At 38.4% G+C, this 16,529-nt stretch overlaps 1 protein-coding gene across 1 annotated transcript; it reads right to left on the bottom strand.

Annotated features, from left to right (window-relative positions):
• Positions 1-1,219: 1,219 nt before the first annotated feature.
• On the bottom strand, positions 1,220-15,954 carry LOC104506543 (mitogen-activated protein kinase kinase kinase kinase 3; the record flags this gene model as incomplete). The annotated part of the gene is made up of 11 exons (XM_010147520.1): positions 1,220-1,278; positions 2,383-2,458; positions 4,255-4,365; positions 4,487-4,568; positions 4,652-4,714; positions 5,570-5,701; positions 8,048-8,120; positions 8,745-8,787; positions 10,672-10,719; positions 13,695-13,750; positions 15,890-15,954. Coding segments are annotated over 11 exons (808 nt in total), but the record flags the coding sequence as incomplete, so codon positions are not given.
• Positions 15,955-16,529: the final 575 nt, after the last annotated feature.

The following is a 16,529-nucleotide window of genomic DNA, read 5'->3' as shown; positions in this document are numbered from 1 at the left end:
AACTTTCTTCACAGTGGCTGGCATGAAGCTGTGTTCCTGGATCTACCTGGAGAAAAGTACTGATGAGGCGGTTTTTAGTTGGTACTGGGGAATGCTTGCACCCGTTCAAGGACTTTCTCACCTTCTGATACTGCAGCTGTGTTCCCAACTTTCTCACTACAGGCAGTGTTGGGGGGCACAGTTCAGACAGCTGACCCCAACTGACCAAAGGGGTATTTCATTCCACATCGTGCTCAGTACATAAGCAGGGAGTGGGCTCAGGGGCCATTACACTTCCTAACACTCTTTTGCTGGCTCCTTAGCTCTTCTGTTAGCTGCTTTGCTAACTCTTTTGCTGGCTCACGAGTAGTGAGTTGGTGGGTCAGTTAGCTTTCCTAGTTGTGCTGTCACTGAGAGGGTTCCTTCGGACTCTGCTGCAATCGCTCTCGGGCTCCGGCTCTTGGTCTGGCTCTGACTCTCACTTCTCAGGACGTGGTTGCACATCGGTCAGCGGGTGATGAGCATTTGTATCGTATCTTTTATTTTCTATAATTTTAATAGTTCTTATCTCAATTTTACAAGCTACCTGGTTTTTTCCCCCTCCAATCCCCACCCTCCACAGGAAGTGGGGAAGGGGGGGTGGAAGGTGTGAGAGCAGTTTTGTGGTATTTGGTGGCCAGAGTTAAACTACCATATCAACACAAGCACAACGGAGAAAATATTTGAGTACACACAAGAATTCTACAATTAAAACAAGATCTCTATAAACGAAAGGAATTTTATACTTTGCAATGAGGTATAAAGGACAGAGGAAACACAAAAGACAAAGGGCTGTTGCTCAGCACATACATCACACCTGGTAGAGCCCACAAATCACAGAAGGGTTTGGGTTGGAAGGGACCTTAAAGACCATCTAGTTCCAACCCCCCTGCCATGGGCAGGGACACCTTCCACTAGACCAGGTTGCTCAAAGCCTCATCCAGCCTGGCCTTGGACACTTCCAGGGATGGGGCATCCACAGCTTCTCTGGGCAACCTGTGCCAATGCCTCACCACCCTTTCTGTGGGGTCTTGTTGCATGTAGTGTAATGGCACCAAAAAATTTAGGATCAGTATGTTACAACCTGTCAGAAAAATCATTACCAAGTGTAGTAGTGCTAAGGAACTATGCTACACATCTTTGATTTCTCTTCCTCCACAGATATTTATGCAGAATATAGCCCATGCTGCTTGTTACTCACAAATTCATGATGTGGCTCTGTCTCTTTCCTCAAGGGTGGATCAAATTTTACTTGACCAACTACAGAGGAGAAAAGGTAAACAAGAATTGACACTGTAATTAGTCAGAATTTAGCTCCAAAGGCCAACAAAAAAGAAAAATTCATTTTAATGAGTATACTGTATCCCTACTGATGGAAACTTATTACACATGCACATACTAAACGAATGCCTTTCTAGAAACTAATGGGCAGAAAAAGTACTCTTCTATCACAAAGACAGCACAATCACGTTTGTCCCACATACTCATGAGAAAGATCAGGAAAACCATCCAGCAAATAGGGCAGTGAGGTGCCCTCTTAAGAGGGGCAATACAACCGTAATTTATAGAAAAAAAACATCCATCCTGTGAATTCACTCTTGGGTATGTTCTGGGAGATTCACTAGCAGTAAAGAGCCTTGAATGAATTTTGGAGAGAGTTAATCACATCTTCTAGGCCAACTCCTTGACAGACACTCTTTAACACTCCTCCCCTCAATTTTAGCTTAAGATAAGACAGCTAAAGCTCCAAGTATTGCTCTGATTTAATTCAAGCAAAAGAACGACTACAATTTGGGGAACAGAGTCTGCTTTTAATGGTCAGTGATCAACCTCCTCCTTTCCTAATTTCCACATCACCGATTCAATTCAAAAGCAAAACCTACATGATACCAAATTAAGGAAGAAAAGTAGTCTTCTGCTATTCTGTTATCGAGCAGAATCTGTCATCCCTCTGAATAACCTTGCTGAAGTGGCATATGAAGCTATACCAATCAGCTCTCAGAAGAGCTCCTGTTCAAGCAGTAGTTAGTGTTCAAGCTCCTGTTAAGCAATAATAACCTTGCTGAAGTGGCATATGAAGCTATACCAATCAGCTCTCAGAAGAGCTCCTGTTCAATTAAGATTAAGCAATAGTCAGATCTGCTGAAGTGCTGACAAAGGGTGTATTCAAATATTTTACATTAATATTTCTTTTGCATAGTCATCTAGAACCTGTATCTGTAAGTGAAATACCATAAGTTTTCATTTTCCTATTTATCACTGAAAAAGTTTCTATATACACCAGATACACAGAATACCTGTTGAAATGTGAATATCAATGATTATTTTAAGAATATTTCATGTTAGCATATCACACATGCTTACAGTTTATTTCAGAGCGTGTCTTTTCTTCTCTCACATTTCTACTTGTTGAATGAATTCTATGAGGCACTATAAGAGGCTAGAAGAGAAAAATTAAATACTTCAATAAAAAATATACTCACTTAAAACTCAGTATTGTGTACCCAGTTTTCAGCGGGTTTCTTTAGCACAGTATCAAAAAAGAAAGAAGCGGAGACTAAAGATTGCATGTATGTTCTTGTGCATTAGAGTTAGAATTATTTGGGGACATCTTATCTGCAGAGTGTCTTCAACTGCAGATAGATATTCTGCAGATAAGGTTTAAAACACTGAATTTAAGATACAATACTGTCCAGTATTTGTGTTCGCTCAGATAACATTTCTTTTCCGTGCCTTTCAGGTTATTGGTAGTCTCCAAAATAAGGAGTAAGACTAAATCTGACTTACTGAATCTTTTCCTTTGCTTAGATACCCATCATTTGCCCAGCTTCTAACCTAAATTTTAGTTTCTTTACATTAGCCTGAGGCTTTTACAGCTGAACAGAAGGAGTATTCCTAGTATTCTTGTGCTGTGTGGCAAGAGTGATGACATCATTACTACAAATTTACATTCATATTTATGTTCTACTTCAATCTTTTCCCAAGGATTTCCATTTACTTCTCTACAGGATGAAGTGTCATCAACTAAGATTTGGCTTTCTTTTATTTGCCTTTGTTGGACCTTCTCTCTTCTTTCTACATCCACTACTGCAGGTTCCTAGAAACTGTAACTTAAGATTTCTTAACAAGAGCACAAGACCAGCTGACTGCAGTATACAATCAGACCCCAAAATCAGCAACATAAATCCTAACAGTTTGCTCTCAGTATGTTCTGTACAATGAAATCTTTTCTTCGGAGAGAAAAAAAAGTTCATTCTCCATTATGTTAGCCCAAGTAATCTCTGAAAAACATGTTTGCTAAGTTTTCTGTGTTGAATATGTGGCAGCAAAACAACTGCAAATCAAAGCAACCTGACACAACTGTGTCAGAAATTTGGTATGTTCATATATTAGCTTTTATATATACTAATCAATCTTTACTCAGCAACTTCTGACTACGAAGCGATGACAGAGTTCAAGAACTTCAACTGCTCTACTACCAGAGAGTCACAAATAGCTCAGCAACTCTGTTTATCCCTGAAATATGCTATGAAAGCATTATTTCCCTTCTCCCCTCTTCATCACAAACTACTTCCTTACTTTATATTAGGATTCAACACATGTACATAGCGTTTCACCTCCCATTTATTTTCACTTCGGCTTCTTACCACATCCATTTATTTCAACTTCTAAGCAAGACAAATGGTGCATGTCAACTAGTTTTTTGCTGTTGCAGAAGGTAAAAGCTCATTAAATTTGTAAAATCTGAAAATTAGTACTTAAAGTAGTCTGAAAATTAGTACTTAAAGTAGTTGCTTCTTTTAAGCTTAATTTTCCTTTAAAGGCATTTTTAGGCTAGTTTATCCATAAAAATGTAAAACACAAGCATGCAATCAATGAATGGCACTTGCGTCAAAAGGATTATTATTACCCTGCCCAAAAAAGAGATCATAAGTTAGGGAACTGTAAACATTTGGAAAGTCGTCAACAACGTACAGTTAAGTACCAAGACAGGATGCAGTAACAGAATGATCTGTTTTCTCTTATTTATTTATTCCCTTTGACCTTCTTTCCCTCAAATTTAATGATTTTGGTAAGTGCCTGTATATGTGACAGAGCAACCTGCCAAAAAGAAAAAGCAACCCTTGAGACTATTCCTAGATCACAAAACATTCTGTGGATCAATAAATCATAATAATTTAGCTTTGTCAGCAAACAAAAACTTAAGCTGATTCTATGACTGAAACATATTCCTACCTCAGGGTCATCATCATCAAAGTCATGGTAAGTGGAATGATCAGGATTATTCATTTTATCCAAAAGCTCAATAGCAAGACTTCGATTTAATGGCTGGGTAACAAAAGGATGCTGAAAGAGAGAATGAGAAACAGCTTAAAATTCCTACCAGGCATACTAAGCATACTTTAATATTATAATTTAAAAAGAGAAAAAAAAAAACCCACACAACAATCCATACATAAATTTATACCTGTAGTAACTTTTCAGCTGTAGGTCTTTTTTTAGGATTTTTTGTAAGTGCCATTTTCACAAAATGATGGAAACTATTGGACCTGTAAAATAAAGTGGTAAACATGAGAATCAATTGCCTAGTGAAATACATGATTGTTATCTACTGAAACAGAAAAGTACTCACCATTTCATTTTGTCCTTTAATTTAGGAGGCTGGAAGTTGCTTTTTGTCATTAGAAAAAGTGCTCTGCAAAAAAACCAACAACAGCATTTCTGCGGTTTACATTGCAATACACATGAGATGAATTACTGAATACATTATTGAGTTGGCAGGAAGAAGTCCCATCAGTTTAAGACATGCTACCGGGACAACATTACACGTCTGTGCACCAAAAAAGATTTGTTACAATTTCTATCACGGACATTCAGGACAGTTACAATCCAATGCACTTGCAGTACCCCCAGACACCACACGCACACATAGCCACTCGTGCTGGTTTTGGCCGCAATAGTTAATTTTCTTCACAGGGGCTAGTTTGAGCCTATGGTTTGTATTTGTGCCCAGAAGAATACTGACAACAAACTAATAGTTTTAGTTGTTACCAAGCAATGTTTACATTAAGCCAAGGCCTTTTTCAGCTTCTCATACTGCCCCCTGTGTTCCCAGCTTCTCCTCCCTAAGAATCTGGGAGGGGACACAGCCAGGAGAGCTGACCCAACCTGACCAAAGGGAGATTTCATGCCATAAAATGTCATGCTCAGTGTATAGGTTGGGGGGGAGTTGCCCAGGGGGCACGATCATCGCTCGGGGACTGCTTGGGCATCAGTCAACAGGTGGGAAGAGGTGGTATCACTTGGAGGTTTTCTTCCTATTGCTATTTTCCTTTTCATTACATATTATTAGTGTTAGTAGTATCATTAGTTCAATTACTAAATTGTTCTTGCCTCAACCCATGAGTTTTCCTTTTCCTCTGGAGGGGAGAGGTGAGTGACCAGCTGTGTGATGTTTAGTTGCTGACTGGGGTTAAACCACAACACCACTACACTAAAGGGACTATTTACAAAGCTGTATCTACTCACCAAGCTGTAACTCCTCACTAACCTCATTGGATGTAGGTCAAACATTGGAGGCTGAAGTTCAGCAAGCTCTATAGCAGTTATTCCAACTGCCCACAGATCACAGAGTTGGTTATAGCCACCTTTTCTTTCTACTGCAGCAACTTCTGGAGCCATCCTAAAAGGTAAAGGACATTTTGAGATAAAACTTCTCACCACAAAGCAAACATTCTTCTGTACACAGCAGTTTACTACTCTTTCCTCTAAACTTCTCAATCTATAAGCATACATATTTTTACATGTGGATAGATCTACACATGCGTATGTAAAAAGTTATGTGATGTATACATGACATTTTCCTCATCATCTTCTAGTAACTAATAGGTAGTTTCCAAAACAGCTATTTAGCATTAAGTGGATGAAACCAACCCGTCTCAGACTTTTTTGCTGAAACACAATGAACTACCACTCAACAACCAGAGAATAAGGTATAACCATTCAACTACAGTAAAATCCAAATAATATCAAAATCCACACTCTGCTCCAGAAAGCAATCAATTGACTTTGAAGAGAAGAATTCTAACAAAAAAGGTAACAAAACATCAGCTTTCTTGTATGCAGTAAGCATGAGACTTGAAGACTCACTGTCGCCTCTGCATAAAGCTCCCCTTGCTTGTAAAGTCTGCCACACCGTAGTGTCAGAAGACCTCATTTACTTTAACCAAGTAGTTTCAAAACCTCAGGTAGCAAAAATTAACAAACATAACTGACACATAAATAGGAATACGTAAGAAAATGATTCACTACGCACTGCCATGTGTTTTGAACGGCTAAAGTGAACTATGGATTTGATTGTCCCACAGTCACACCAGATGGCAAACGTTCATAAAAACGTTCATAAACTGTTTAGCTTTCAACTTGATTAGTCCAAATCACCTGGAAAGCAGCCGTGGAACTGGAGATGTAACCCAAGGTAGGTAAGAGAGATGAATGTCACTCTGTGAGTGCTCCAGTAAAGCAGCAGGCAGCAACTCAAATTATGCTCTATTTAAACACATACGTACTAACTCCCAGATCTGAAAACATCAGCAGGTTCGGTGGTGCACAAGTGTGCACAGTTAAACAACATTTGCACACTTTGAGCGTTCATAAAACACCCCCAATCACACTAGATCAAAAAGGAGGGAGTCACCAAGTTAGAGGGGGAGCAAGACACAGAGAAGGAGCACCAGGGTAAATAGCAGGGCGGCTAGAACGAAAGACGCTGCACAAGCAGTTTTGCCCTCCATTTCTCTGCCACCCCAGCACCGCAGCCTTACTGCCCAGACACTTCAAATGATCACTAAAACCTTCAACCTGCCTGTTTCCAACTAAATTTCCTTCTCTACTATCTCAACAGTTTTGCTTCCTTACTTCTCTCAAATCTCTGAGAACCTCTGCAAAGAGAAAAATGATGCTTTTCATTAGCATTTAACCCATGTAAGGCATTCAAAGTTGTTGTTTAAGGTTATGACACATCATTTGAGAAGCCCGGCTCAATTGGGAAGTTACCCAGTGACCCAGGCCAGGACCAAAGTCCCCCAGACACCTTAGGAAAGAGAGACACAAACCAATTAAGCAACCATGACTGATGGGTGTTGTATTATTCTGAAAGGGAAGCAAAGCTATGCCTTGGCATGACCTACATTGCGGAAGAATGCTAAAAATGCTGTGCCTGACTATTTAAAGCCAATACTTGAATGTAGGGTTTTTTTCCATTATACGCATTTTTTATCTTGTACCAACCATGCTGTCAGACAACAGAACTTTGAATATCCTTCTGGGAAATGTACCACAGAAGTGCTATTTTTCAGTGAGGAATGCGTGTCATTTACTTCAACGTGACAAGGGAACAACCACTTCCAGTACCAAGATGAGAAAATAAAATGCTGAAGTTTAGAAAAAATAAATTATGCAAACTAGTTTAATGAGGAAGAATAAAGATGCAGTATAGATAGAACAGAAATGTATGTTTGAATTCAATCAGTTCAGGCAAATAAGGGAGAAAAATGGCTTAGAGGGGACATTTCACAGGCAGCAAAAGAATCTCTGGAGACAAACAAATCATTATCAACCCAAGAGCTGCAGAAGGGACGTATCTAGGGTGGAGGTGAAGAAACATAAAGCACCAGAATGGAAAATCAGGGAAGGAAAAATAAAATTAAGATCAGAGTAAAACTGCTGATAGTTTTTAAGTTTGACTAAATTGATATACATCAGTCAACAGTGATAGCAGCACACAGACTGCCTTTCAATTTTTCAGAGCACTAGAGCATTTTCTCTGATACTCAGCCAATTCAGGATTTAGCATAAGTAATACAGATATGATCACTAGAAAGTCTGGCACAGCCTTTAACACTCCGTCTACCTAGAAAGTGACGTAGCATGCTTTTATCTCAGTTTTTCATAGAATCATAGAATGGTTTGGGTTTTCAACAGATTTGTATGTTACTATTATACTAATGGCCAAGTAAAACACAGTTACCAGTATGGGGTGCCAATGAATGATTTCCTTTTGGCAATTGTAGCTGTTATCTGCGCAGATACTCCAAAATCAGCTGTTCAAAAAAGAGCAAAACCAAAATGACAGTCAATAACAGATGTAATTATTGTTAATGAACACAAGTTGGGTTTCCTCACTGTAAGTTTATTAAAAATACTGGACAATTTAAAGAAATAAATAAAAAAAGGCAAATAATGGAAACAATGTATCTCAGATATCGTCAGTCAGCTGCTCTGTTGCCTGCCAAATATGCAGACTGCACACAAACATGTTCTTCATCAACAAAAGGAAGAGCAGGCTAGCACAGAAGTCCTAAAATGCAGTGTTTTAATATAATAAAATACACCATTTCATATTATCCAAGAGATTCTTTCAGACAACTTTTAATTTCACACTTAAGCACTCTGAATGTCATATTTTATTAAAAATTAGCAGAAACCTGTGATTTGATTTTTACAACATCAGAAATTCTTTTACCTCAGTGTTCCAAAACTACATCAATTACTCCTCAGACACTAACTGGAGGGTGCAGTTAGATATTACCAGCAAGAGGAAAGGAATTCTGGTATTCAGTAATTCCTTGCATAAGACATTACACCATTAACAGATTTTTTTTGTGTGTGATCTAAGAAGCAGTCTTCTGTATTTGGTTTAATAATACTAAATTGTATTAACTCACCTAATTTTACATGGCCATTATCCGTTAGAAGAATGTTTGCTCCCTTAAAAAAAAGTAAGCATACTTGAATTAAAACATGCAGATTCCTCTGATACCATACTTTTATTTATTTTTTTATATATATATGTATATATATTAAAAATGTGAGATGTTATGGAAAACTAGGGACCAAAGACAAACCAAGGGTTGTGTGTTCAAGAGATCTGCAGCCTTACCAAGGAAGCGTTTGTGAAATCAGCAAGTTCCCATTCTCTTATATAAAGATACTCGAATATACAGGGTTTCTCATTCATTTTTAGTTTTGTACTCTTTAGCCTATGGTACAAGTTTCCATTGTTCACAAAACCCCTCAGGAAAAGCGGAATATGGTGATTTACCTATACTGATGAATCTTTACTTTTTTTCTATTTGTACTGACTGATAGGAAATAAGAACTTAAAGGTCAAAGCGAAATAGTTTGATTTTTTTTTCATATGTAGGAGTTGGTTTTGTCTTGTCTGAGAACCATGATAATTATAACCTTAAGGACCTTCCTTGATATTCAAGTGTTCAGCAAATCTACTTCCGCCTTTATGCAACAGAGATTCTGTTAGTGCTAGATTTGAAGAGTTCACTGTGGTCTGGCTATAGGTGCCACGCACTTCAGTTCAATGATCTCAACTAACCCGAAGCAGTAATTGGTACCGTAAAATTATGACATAAAAGGACTGAGAACAAACCTGATCTGAAGATTGAAACCAGGTACACGTTGAGTTGGAGCAAAGGCTGGAGCCACTAAACACAGCTCCAAATGTCAGCACTGACCACAAACTAGATGGAAAGGCAGCCCAGACAGGCCTCAGAAAAACAAACCCTATGTTTGCACAGATTATAGCTTTTCACAGAGAAGGAAAAGGCATGCCTGCAGTACAATGCAGCTTACTTTAACTATACTTGTGTGATGTTTGCCAATGAGCCTTGTAAAGTGGAGCTTGGTAAACAGTGTGACAGTCCAGTTAACATGCCCTTGGCCTTGTTGACCTCCCCTTTAAGGACTAAAAGGACAGGTACTCTAGATACATAACTTGGCTATGGAGGGAAGCAAACATAATTCAACAGGCAGGAGATCTGCAGAAGTATTTTTCCATGCTCATGCGAACAGGGTTTTTTTTTTTTGGTTGGTTGGTTTGTTTGTTTTGTTGTTGTTTTTTTTTTTAATTCTCAATGTAAACGCTCTAAGTGGTTTTTATCAGCACAGTTCTCTTTAGAAACAAGTGTCTATGCACTGTACCCTTACAAGCATCATTTTACATTCCATGAAGTGTAATGAGAAATGTTTAATTTTCTGCCCACAGTAATCTTTCATTCAAAAATTATTTTTATAATTGCTCAAAACACAGACACTGTTCTGCCATCAATGAGAACAACTTGGAATCAGACTGAATTAAGGCATCTACAGCTGAGGTTACTACGTACACTGCACCCCTACTAGTCTGAAAACATCCAAAGCAAACAAAGAAAACAAACCTCCCACACAACATAAAGGAATATGACGATTTACTGTCAGATTTCCAGAAAGAAGCCTGCCAAGTTTAAGCTGTGGTCTGAGCAAGAAAGAGTTTGGAAAGGCAAAGAGTAGGTAGTAAAATTCCAGGGACAAAATGTCAACAGGAAGCACCAGAAGTAAATATAACAGACAGTGTAGAGTCTGAACAGGCTACCTTTGATACCACTTTGCTGAGATGAAGATTTAAAGAATTAAAAGAACAAACTACTTCAGAGATTTTTTTTTTTCTTGCCTTGGACAGAAAATTTTATTTTATTCTAATAGATAGAAACTCCCCACATATTTAAAGATACTCCCAAAATTTATATAAAACAGTAAAGACCCAACAAGATGATGAGGCCTGTTTTAAAAACACCCAAATTCCCCTCAGTTTTTACTTACCTTTATATCCCTGTGCATTTTTCCTTTACTGTGAAGATAGTACAGTCCCTGCATAAAGATATTTAGATAATAGTTTAGTCCAACATTTTTCATTTTATATACATTTCTTAATTAGCAGGCATATTTAGTATCCAATTCAATCACCTAAATAACTCACTGACTAAAGAACACGCTTATATTTCAACGTATCCCGACTGCATTTGCAAATTCAATACATGTAGTAGCATAATATCTAGAACACAGGAGAGATGGAAAACATACCAGTCACTACATCTATTGTAAGAAAAGCATTCCTTCACTAAGTTTTCCTCTGGAAATGGTAATTGTCACCTTTTTAGATCAAACTAATGATTATTAAATCACCTAAGAGTCTTCTACTTATCAGTCAGATCACGGGATACCTAGTGCAGTCACCTCCTGTATGATTACGAACTTCAATTAAGATTCAATTAAGTCAAGCAGCATGCTAGCAGGCACCACTTAGGATCTAACATTGGCATTCCACTCTAATTCATGGATTTCTACAGAATCATTAAGGCTATCTTTCTGTGTCTTGATAGCAGTACCAAAGCACTTTAGAACCCAACACAAGTTAGAAACTTCAAACTTAAATTGTGGAAGAATTCTATGAAACTGTATCCCTGCACAACAAATCACAGAGCACATCACTCTTGATATTCCAGACTTATCCCTAAAATTCTACTCCAAGGGTAAAACAACACAAACACCTTCCTCTCTTTGCAGTCATGAACTTTCGTAAAGACTACATTTTCATAGGAGAAACCCATGTCAAGACAGAATTTTTTCGCCAGTTCGTACAAGACATCATGGAGTTGATTGCAAAAATAAATTAGGATTGTTTTCAGTTATCAGCATGTTAATGGATGGTCCTAAAAGTACCAACAGGAAAAACTGAAGACACCTGACTTGGTACTTGAGATGTTCAAGTGAACAACCTTATACAGATAGGTAACAATACCAATGAAGAGACAGTTTGGGGTATTTTTATCAGTCCATGAAAACCTGAATGCAATGTAGCTGAACTGCTAATCAGTTATTAAATTCAACTCCTTCAATAAGGTAAAAAAAGATTAAAAACCTCACTCATGCTTTAATCTGTTTCTCTGTGGGAAATTGCTAACAATACCCAGTTGGTCCAATGGTTTTTCAGAGTCCTCACCGCAGTCATGTGTGCAGACCCAAAAAAATGGACTTGATTTGCTTTTTTGGTACAGAATGTAATGAAAGCATCTACCTGACTGTTGGAACAACTGGCTAGAACAGTATCATGTACACCACTCGCATTTAAATCTCTGGATGCTACTGGCACAGAAAGCCCAACAACTCACTCATTTTACCACTGTCCTGGAAGAACTGGAGGTCACCATTTTCAAAACTGAATGCCTGGAGGCAGGTATTTTAAAGGCCATATTTAAAGGAACTATATTTTCAGAATCAGTCTCACTGATTCCAACCAGAACTGATAGTGAGTGTTTTCTGAAAACAGACCATTTAATGGGTTCCATAATATGGAGATCAAATTCTAACTTTAGGCATTCAAGTGAAACTCCAGATTCATGGAAAGTGATGGCACAATTAACATTGGAGAAGTTACATTTATGGATGGACAGATGGCCTATATTTTCATACTTTTTACTAGGAAAGGTGACTGCTTCATTATAAGCTATAAGAAGATATCAGAAACTATACATATCATATTTGGTCAGAATGGGGTAAGCATGTTTTTACAGACAACTTTAAAATATGCAAAACTTTAAATATCTACAGATAACACTTTGAAAATACATACAAAGTAGCAAGATTCCTTCTCATATGCAATTTTTATATATAAAACAAGAAGTCTTTCAACACAATAACTATTTCATAAATGCCACTCTAGACTATCGAAGCACTCCTCCATACTTCAAGAAGATTATAGATTTGATAGACTATTCGGTGGATAAGGAATTGGCTGGATGGTCGTATCCAGAAAGTAGTGCTCAACGGCTCCATGTCCAGATGGGAATCAGTGACAAGTGGTGTCCCACAGGGGTCCATACTGGAACCAGTACCCATTAATATCTTCATAAATTACATGACAGTGGGATTGAGTGCACCATCAGCAACTCTGTTGATGACATCAAGCCAAGTGATGTGGTTGACACCTGAGGGATAGGATGTCATTCAGAGGGACCTGGACAAGCTTGACCAGTGGGCCCGTGTGAACCCCATGCGGTTCAACAAGGCCAAGTGCCAGGTCCTGCACCTGGACCAGAACAATCCCGCAGCATCAACACAAGCTGGGGAATAAGGCAGTGAGAGCAGCCCTGAGGAGAAGGACTTGGGGGCACTGGTGGATGAAGGAGATGGTAAGTGGCATGCTACAGAGCTGGCTCAGGGGCAGAGCTACCTTGGAAGTGTGTTTGACACAGCCAGCAGCTCTCAGCTGATGGCATTCCCCAGATCTGCATTCACTAGAAGCCAAGGACTGCTCTTCAACATGGAATCAAGTCATCCACCAAAAAAGCAGTTTCTGATTAAGTTTTACTGGTGAACTGAACCTTTAGTTTAGGAAAGAAAAATAAAAGCTAGCATACCTATGAGGAGAAGATGGTGACCTTAACTTGAACATCTCAAGTACACAAAGAATTTTTTTTTTCCTTATTGGCACAGATCAACTATCAGATATGCAAAACTGAGTCTTTAAATTTTTCCTTCAAACTTGCAATAACCAATTTGTACCACAAATATGGATTAATAAACATGGTGCTTCCCTCGCTTAAAAAAAAAAACTAACAGCAGAAAGATGATGCAGTTTTCTTCAAATGATCCAGGATGATTTGAGGTTATGCAATTAGACAAGTGGGTTCTAGGCTATAATATAGGATGTCCTCAAAAATCTGAGAAAAATGCTAAGCCATCCAAACACTGTACTTCCATGGCACCACATGTATTTCTAGCTTTTATTTTTATTTAATACTTTTACATTAAAAGTCAACCACAAGAACTTGAGAACACACTACCTGTAGTGTTTCTCTGCTAACATAGGCAATCTGCTGTTCTGAAAGTGGTCCAGTCACTGAAATGAAAGGGAAAAAAACCAATAATTCTCAAAATCAGATAAGATACCCAAACACATATCTCAGTTACTTCCATTCACAATGATTGGATTTTACACTAGAATTTTCAAAACAAATGTGTTTATACTTTCCCCCAAGATTCAGCATCCCAAAGACCATCAAACATTCAACTCAAAAATGTCTAGTCCCGCTGGAATGGAAACTACTAACTCTCTCCATATATCATTCTCAAAAGTACTTTAGAGAGAAAAGAAACGCTGGAACCTTCTATGCAGGGCTGGACTTCCAACCCTGTGAGTCAGAGCTGCAGGAAACTCCGCTCAGTCCCCCTTGAGCACTAGGAAGTTCCTTCCACCCTTCGCAACCTGCTCTCTCCTCCAGTCCTTCCCACAGCCATGCAACCTGCTCTCTGCAGCTTCTCAACCCTCTCCTGCTCTGCATGAGCTAGCAGCACTGTTGCTCCTGGGCCTGCCACACCATGCACCTTCTCAAACTCTCCCTCTGAGCAGGCCCAGCAGCTTCCCAAGGGAAGGAGTCGTTATCTTCTCCCTCCAGGGTCCCACTTTACTCAAGTCTCTTAAAGGAAAACAATTAAATTCTGAACAAACAGGTAAACCAAACACTGAACAGCAAGCAAGGACTTGTCCCCAGCCACTGGACTTTGATCCTGAAATTGTTTTCAGGAAGTGTTGTTTCACTGAAGTGTTTTAAGACCAGGAAGTTCAAGTTTCTAAGGTTTTGCAGAGAAAAGAAATAGAAAAGTTGAATGTGGTTTCTCAAAGAAAACTGAAGAAGCAGAGAGTTAAAAACGAAAGATTTTAGCACCTAACTGCCTTAGCTTCTACAAAACCTACAACATAAACCAGTATCATGCAATATGTATCTTCAAAACTGGTCGAAATCCACCTTCCTTTTTCTGAAAGAAAAGCTCCAAACCCATACAAAACTAAATATATTAGCACCAAAGACTACATATTTCTAGGCATTTAAATTTCTGAGAAATTTCATTCTGATTAGCTTAAGTTAGTTAAGATTTCAGAGGACTACAGTTCGAATGGACTAAGACCCTTTGGAACATAATTAAGATCAGAAAAGAAACTGCCATTCTAATTACCACCACAAAAGCCAAAAAACAGCTGCAACAGGAAAACACTCCTGTATTTACGTGTATTTCTGTGGCATGAGTTAATTTCCTCGTCTACAGGTGTTCCACATAACAAAGCCTACTAGACACAGTTTTTATCAGCACTAGCCAAGTTGTAAAGGCTCAACAAGGTCGTGCTCAAATGACTATGCCATAACCATGGTGTGAACTTGTGAATTAGTGCCTTGTTTTAACTGCACACAAGTTAAATGTAAAAAGGTATACAGCTGTTTATGCACAAGAGAAGGATGTGAACATCCTAACACGTACGATCTTTGCCATTTTGAATATGGACAGATTTCCTGTCTGAAAAACACAACCTGAGAGCCACAGACCCATTACTCACTTATTGCATACTCCTTTCCTGAGGAAATCTTTATTTCAGGGCAATAAAATCCCTCAAAACTAACTGTCTCTTAAAACCAGCCATCAATCATCCTCCCTTTACGCAACAGATTTACACAAGCGTGTTATTTCTTTGACCACCCGTTACACCTAAGCCTAAAGCAAAGCCCCTTTTGCTTTTCCCATCATGCATCCAGCATTAAACAAACAGGAAGGGCCCTCATGGCACTACTGTTACACAAACACACAAAGGAGCACTGTTTACAAATGACGAGTATCCGTGCTTATCAATCCACTTTTCTAGGTACCTGTAGGCAGTAGTACATATTATACTAAAGAAAGCTCGAAAGTTCAGAAACAAAATGGCTAGGAAGACAGCACATCAGCCTATAATTTTTTTCTTAGTTTTTACAATACAATATTGTCTAATTTTACAGCCTTTGAAAAGTAAAATGCACTATAACTGATTTTGTTTCAAAAAACCAAACCTACCCAACTATGTAAATACATAAGCTAAAACTGACCTTCAATGGATTATTATGGATACTAAATTCAGGATTCCTCCTCCCTGATTCCAAACCACTGCAATCATCTCCATTTCTGACAATAAGCTTTACTCAGTTTTTAAGGAATTACAGTCTTGACATACCATGATATATATCCTGTAGAGAGCCACCTCCACAAAACTCCATGCAAATCCACAGCTTGTCTCGTCTAAAAAGTGAATAAAATCATTCATTAGCTGTCAGATTTGAAAACAGCACATGAGTCAGAGGACTCAAACATTGTAAAGTATAGCGTAACAAGCTCTGTGTTATGAAAAGTGCAAGTCAAATGATTAACATGATTTAATCCCTATATGATACTCCACTGTCAAAACAGTAACTAATGAAATACCCAAAACATCCTTGGGTGTACTGGAGTAACATAAACAGTATTTGTGAAACATGCACACTGATTTTTGTTCAAGATCCCCAATGAAAATGAAATATATTTTTACTAAGAGCAGACAGAAAGCAGGTGTGGATAGTTATTTCTTCCTTATTTTAACTTCTCAGCTTTTTTTCAGAGCAGAGGAAACAAACAAACAAACAAAAAACCCACACAAATCCAAAAGCCCTAAGGATATCTCTCAAAAAATTTTCTTTCACAACAAATAGAGGGAAACCAGTGCTTTAGTCAAAGCTAGACCTTACTCCATGCTATGGGTAAGCGCCTTCTCAGATTAAGTCTTTTTCCTCAAAAATAACACTGCAAATAATTTCACCTCCAGAAGCAAACACAAATGG

The sequence above is a fragment of the Eurypyga helias genome, unplaced genomic scaffold (genome assembly GCF_000690775.1).
Source record: "Eurypyga helias isolate BGI_N326 unplaced genomic scaffold, ASM69077v1 scaffold2632, whole genome shotgun sequence".
Taxonomy (NCBI): domain Eukaryota; kingdom Metazoa; phylum Chordata; class Aves; order Eurypygiformes; family Eurypygidae; genus Eurypyga; species Eurypyga helias.
This window is presented reverse-complemented; position numbering and strand designations above follow the sequence as displayed.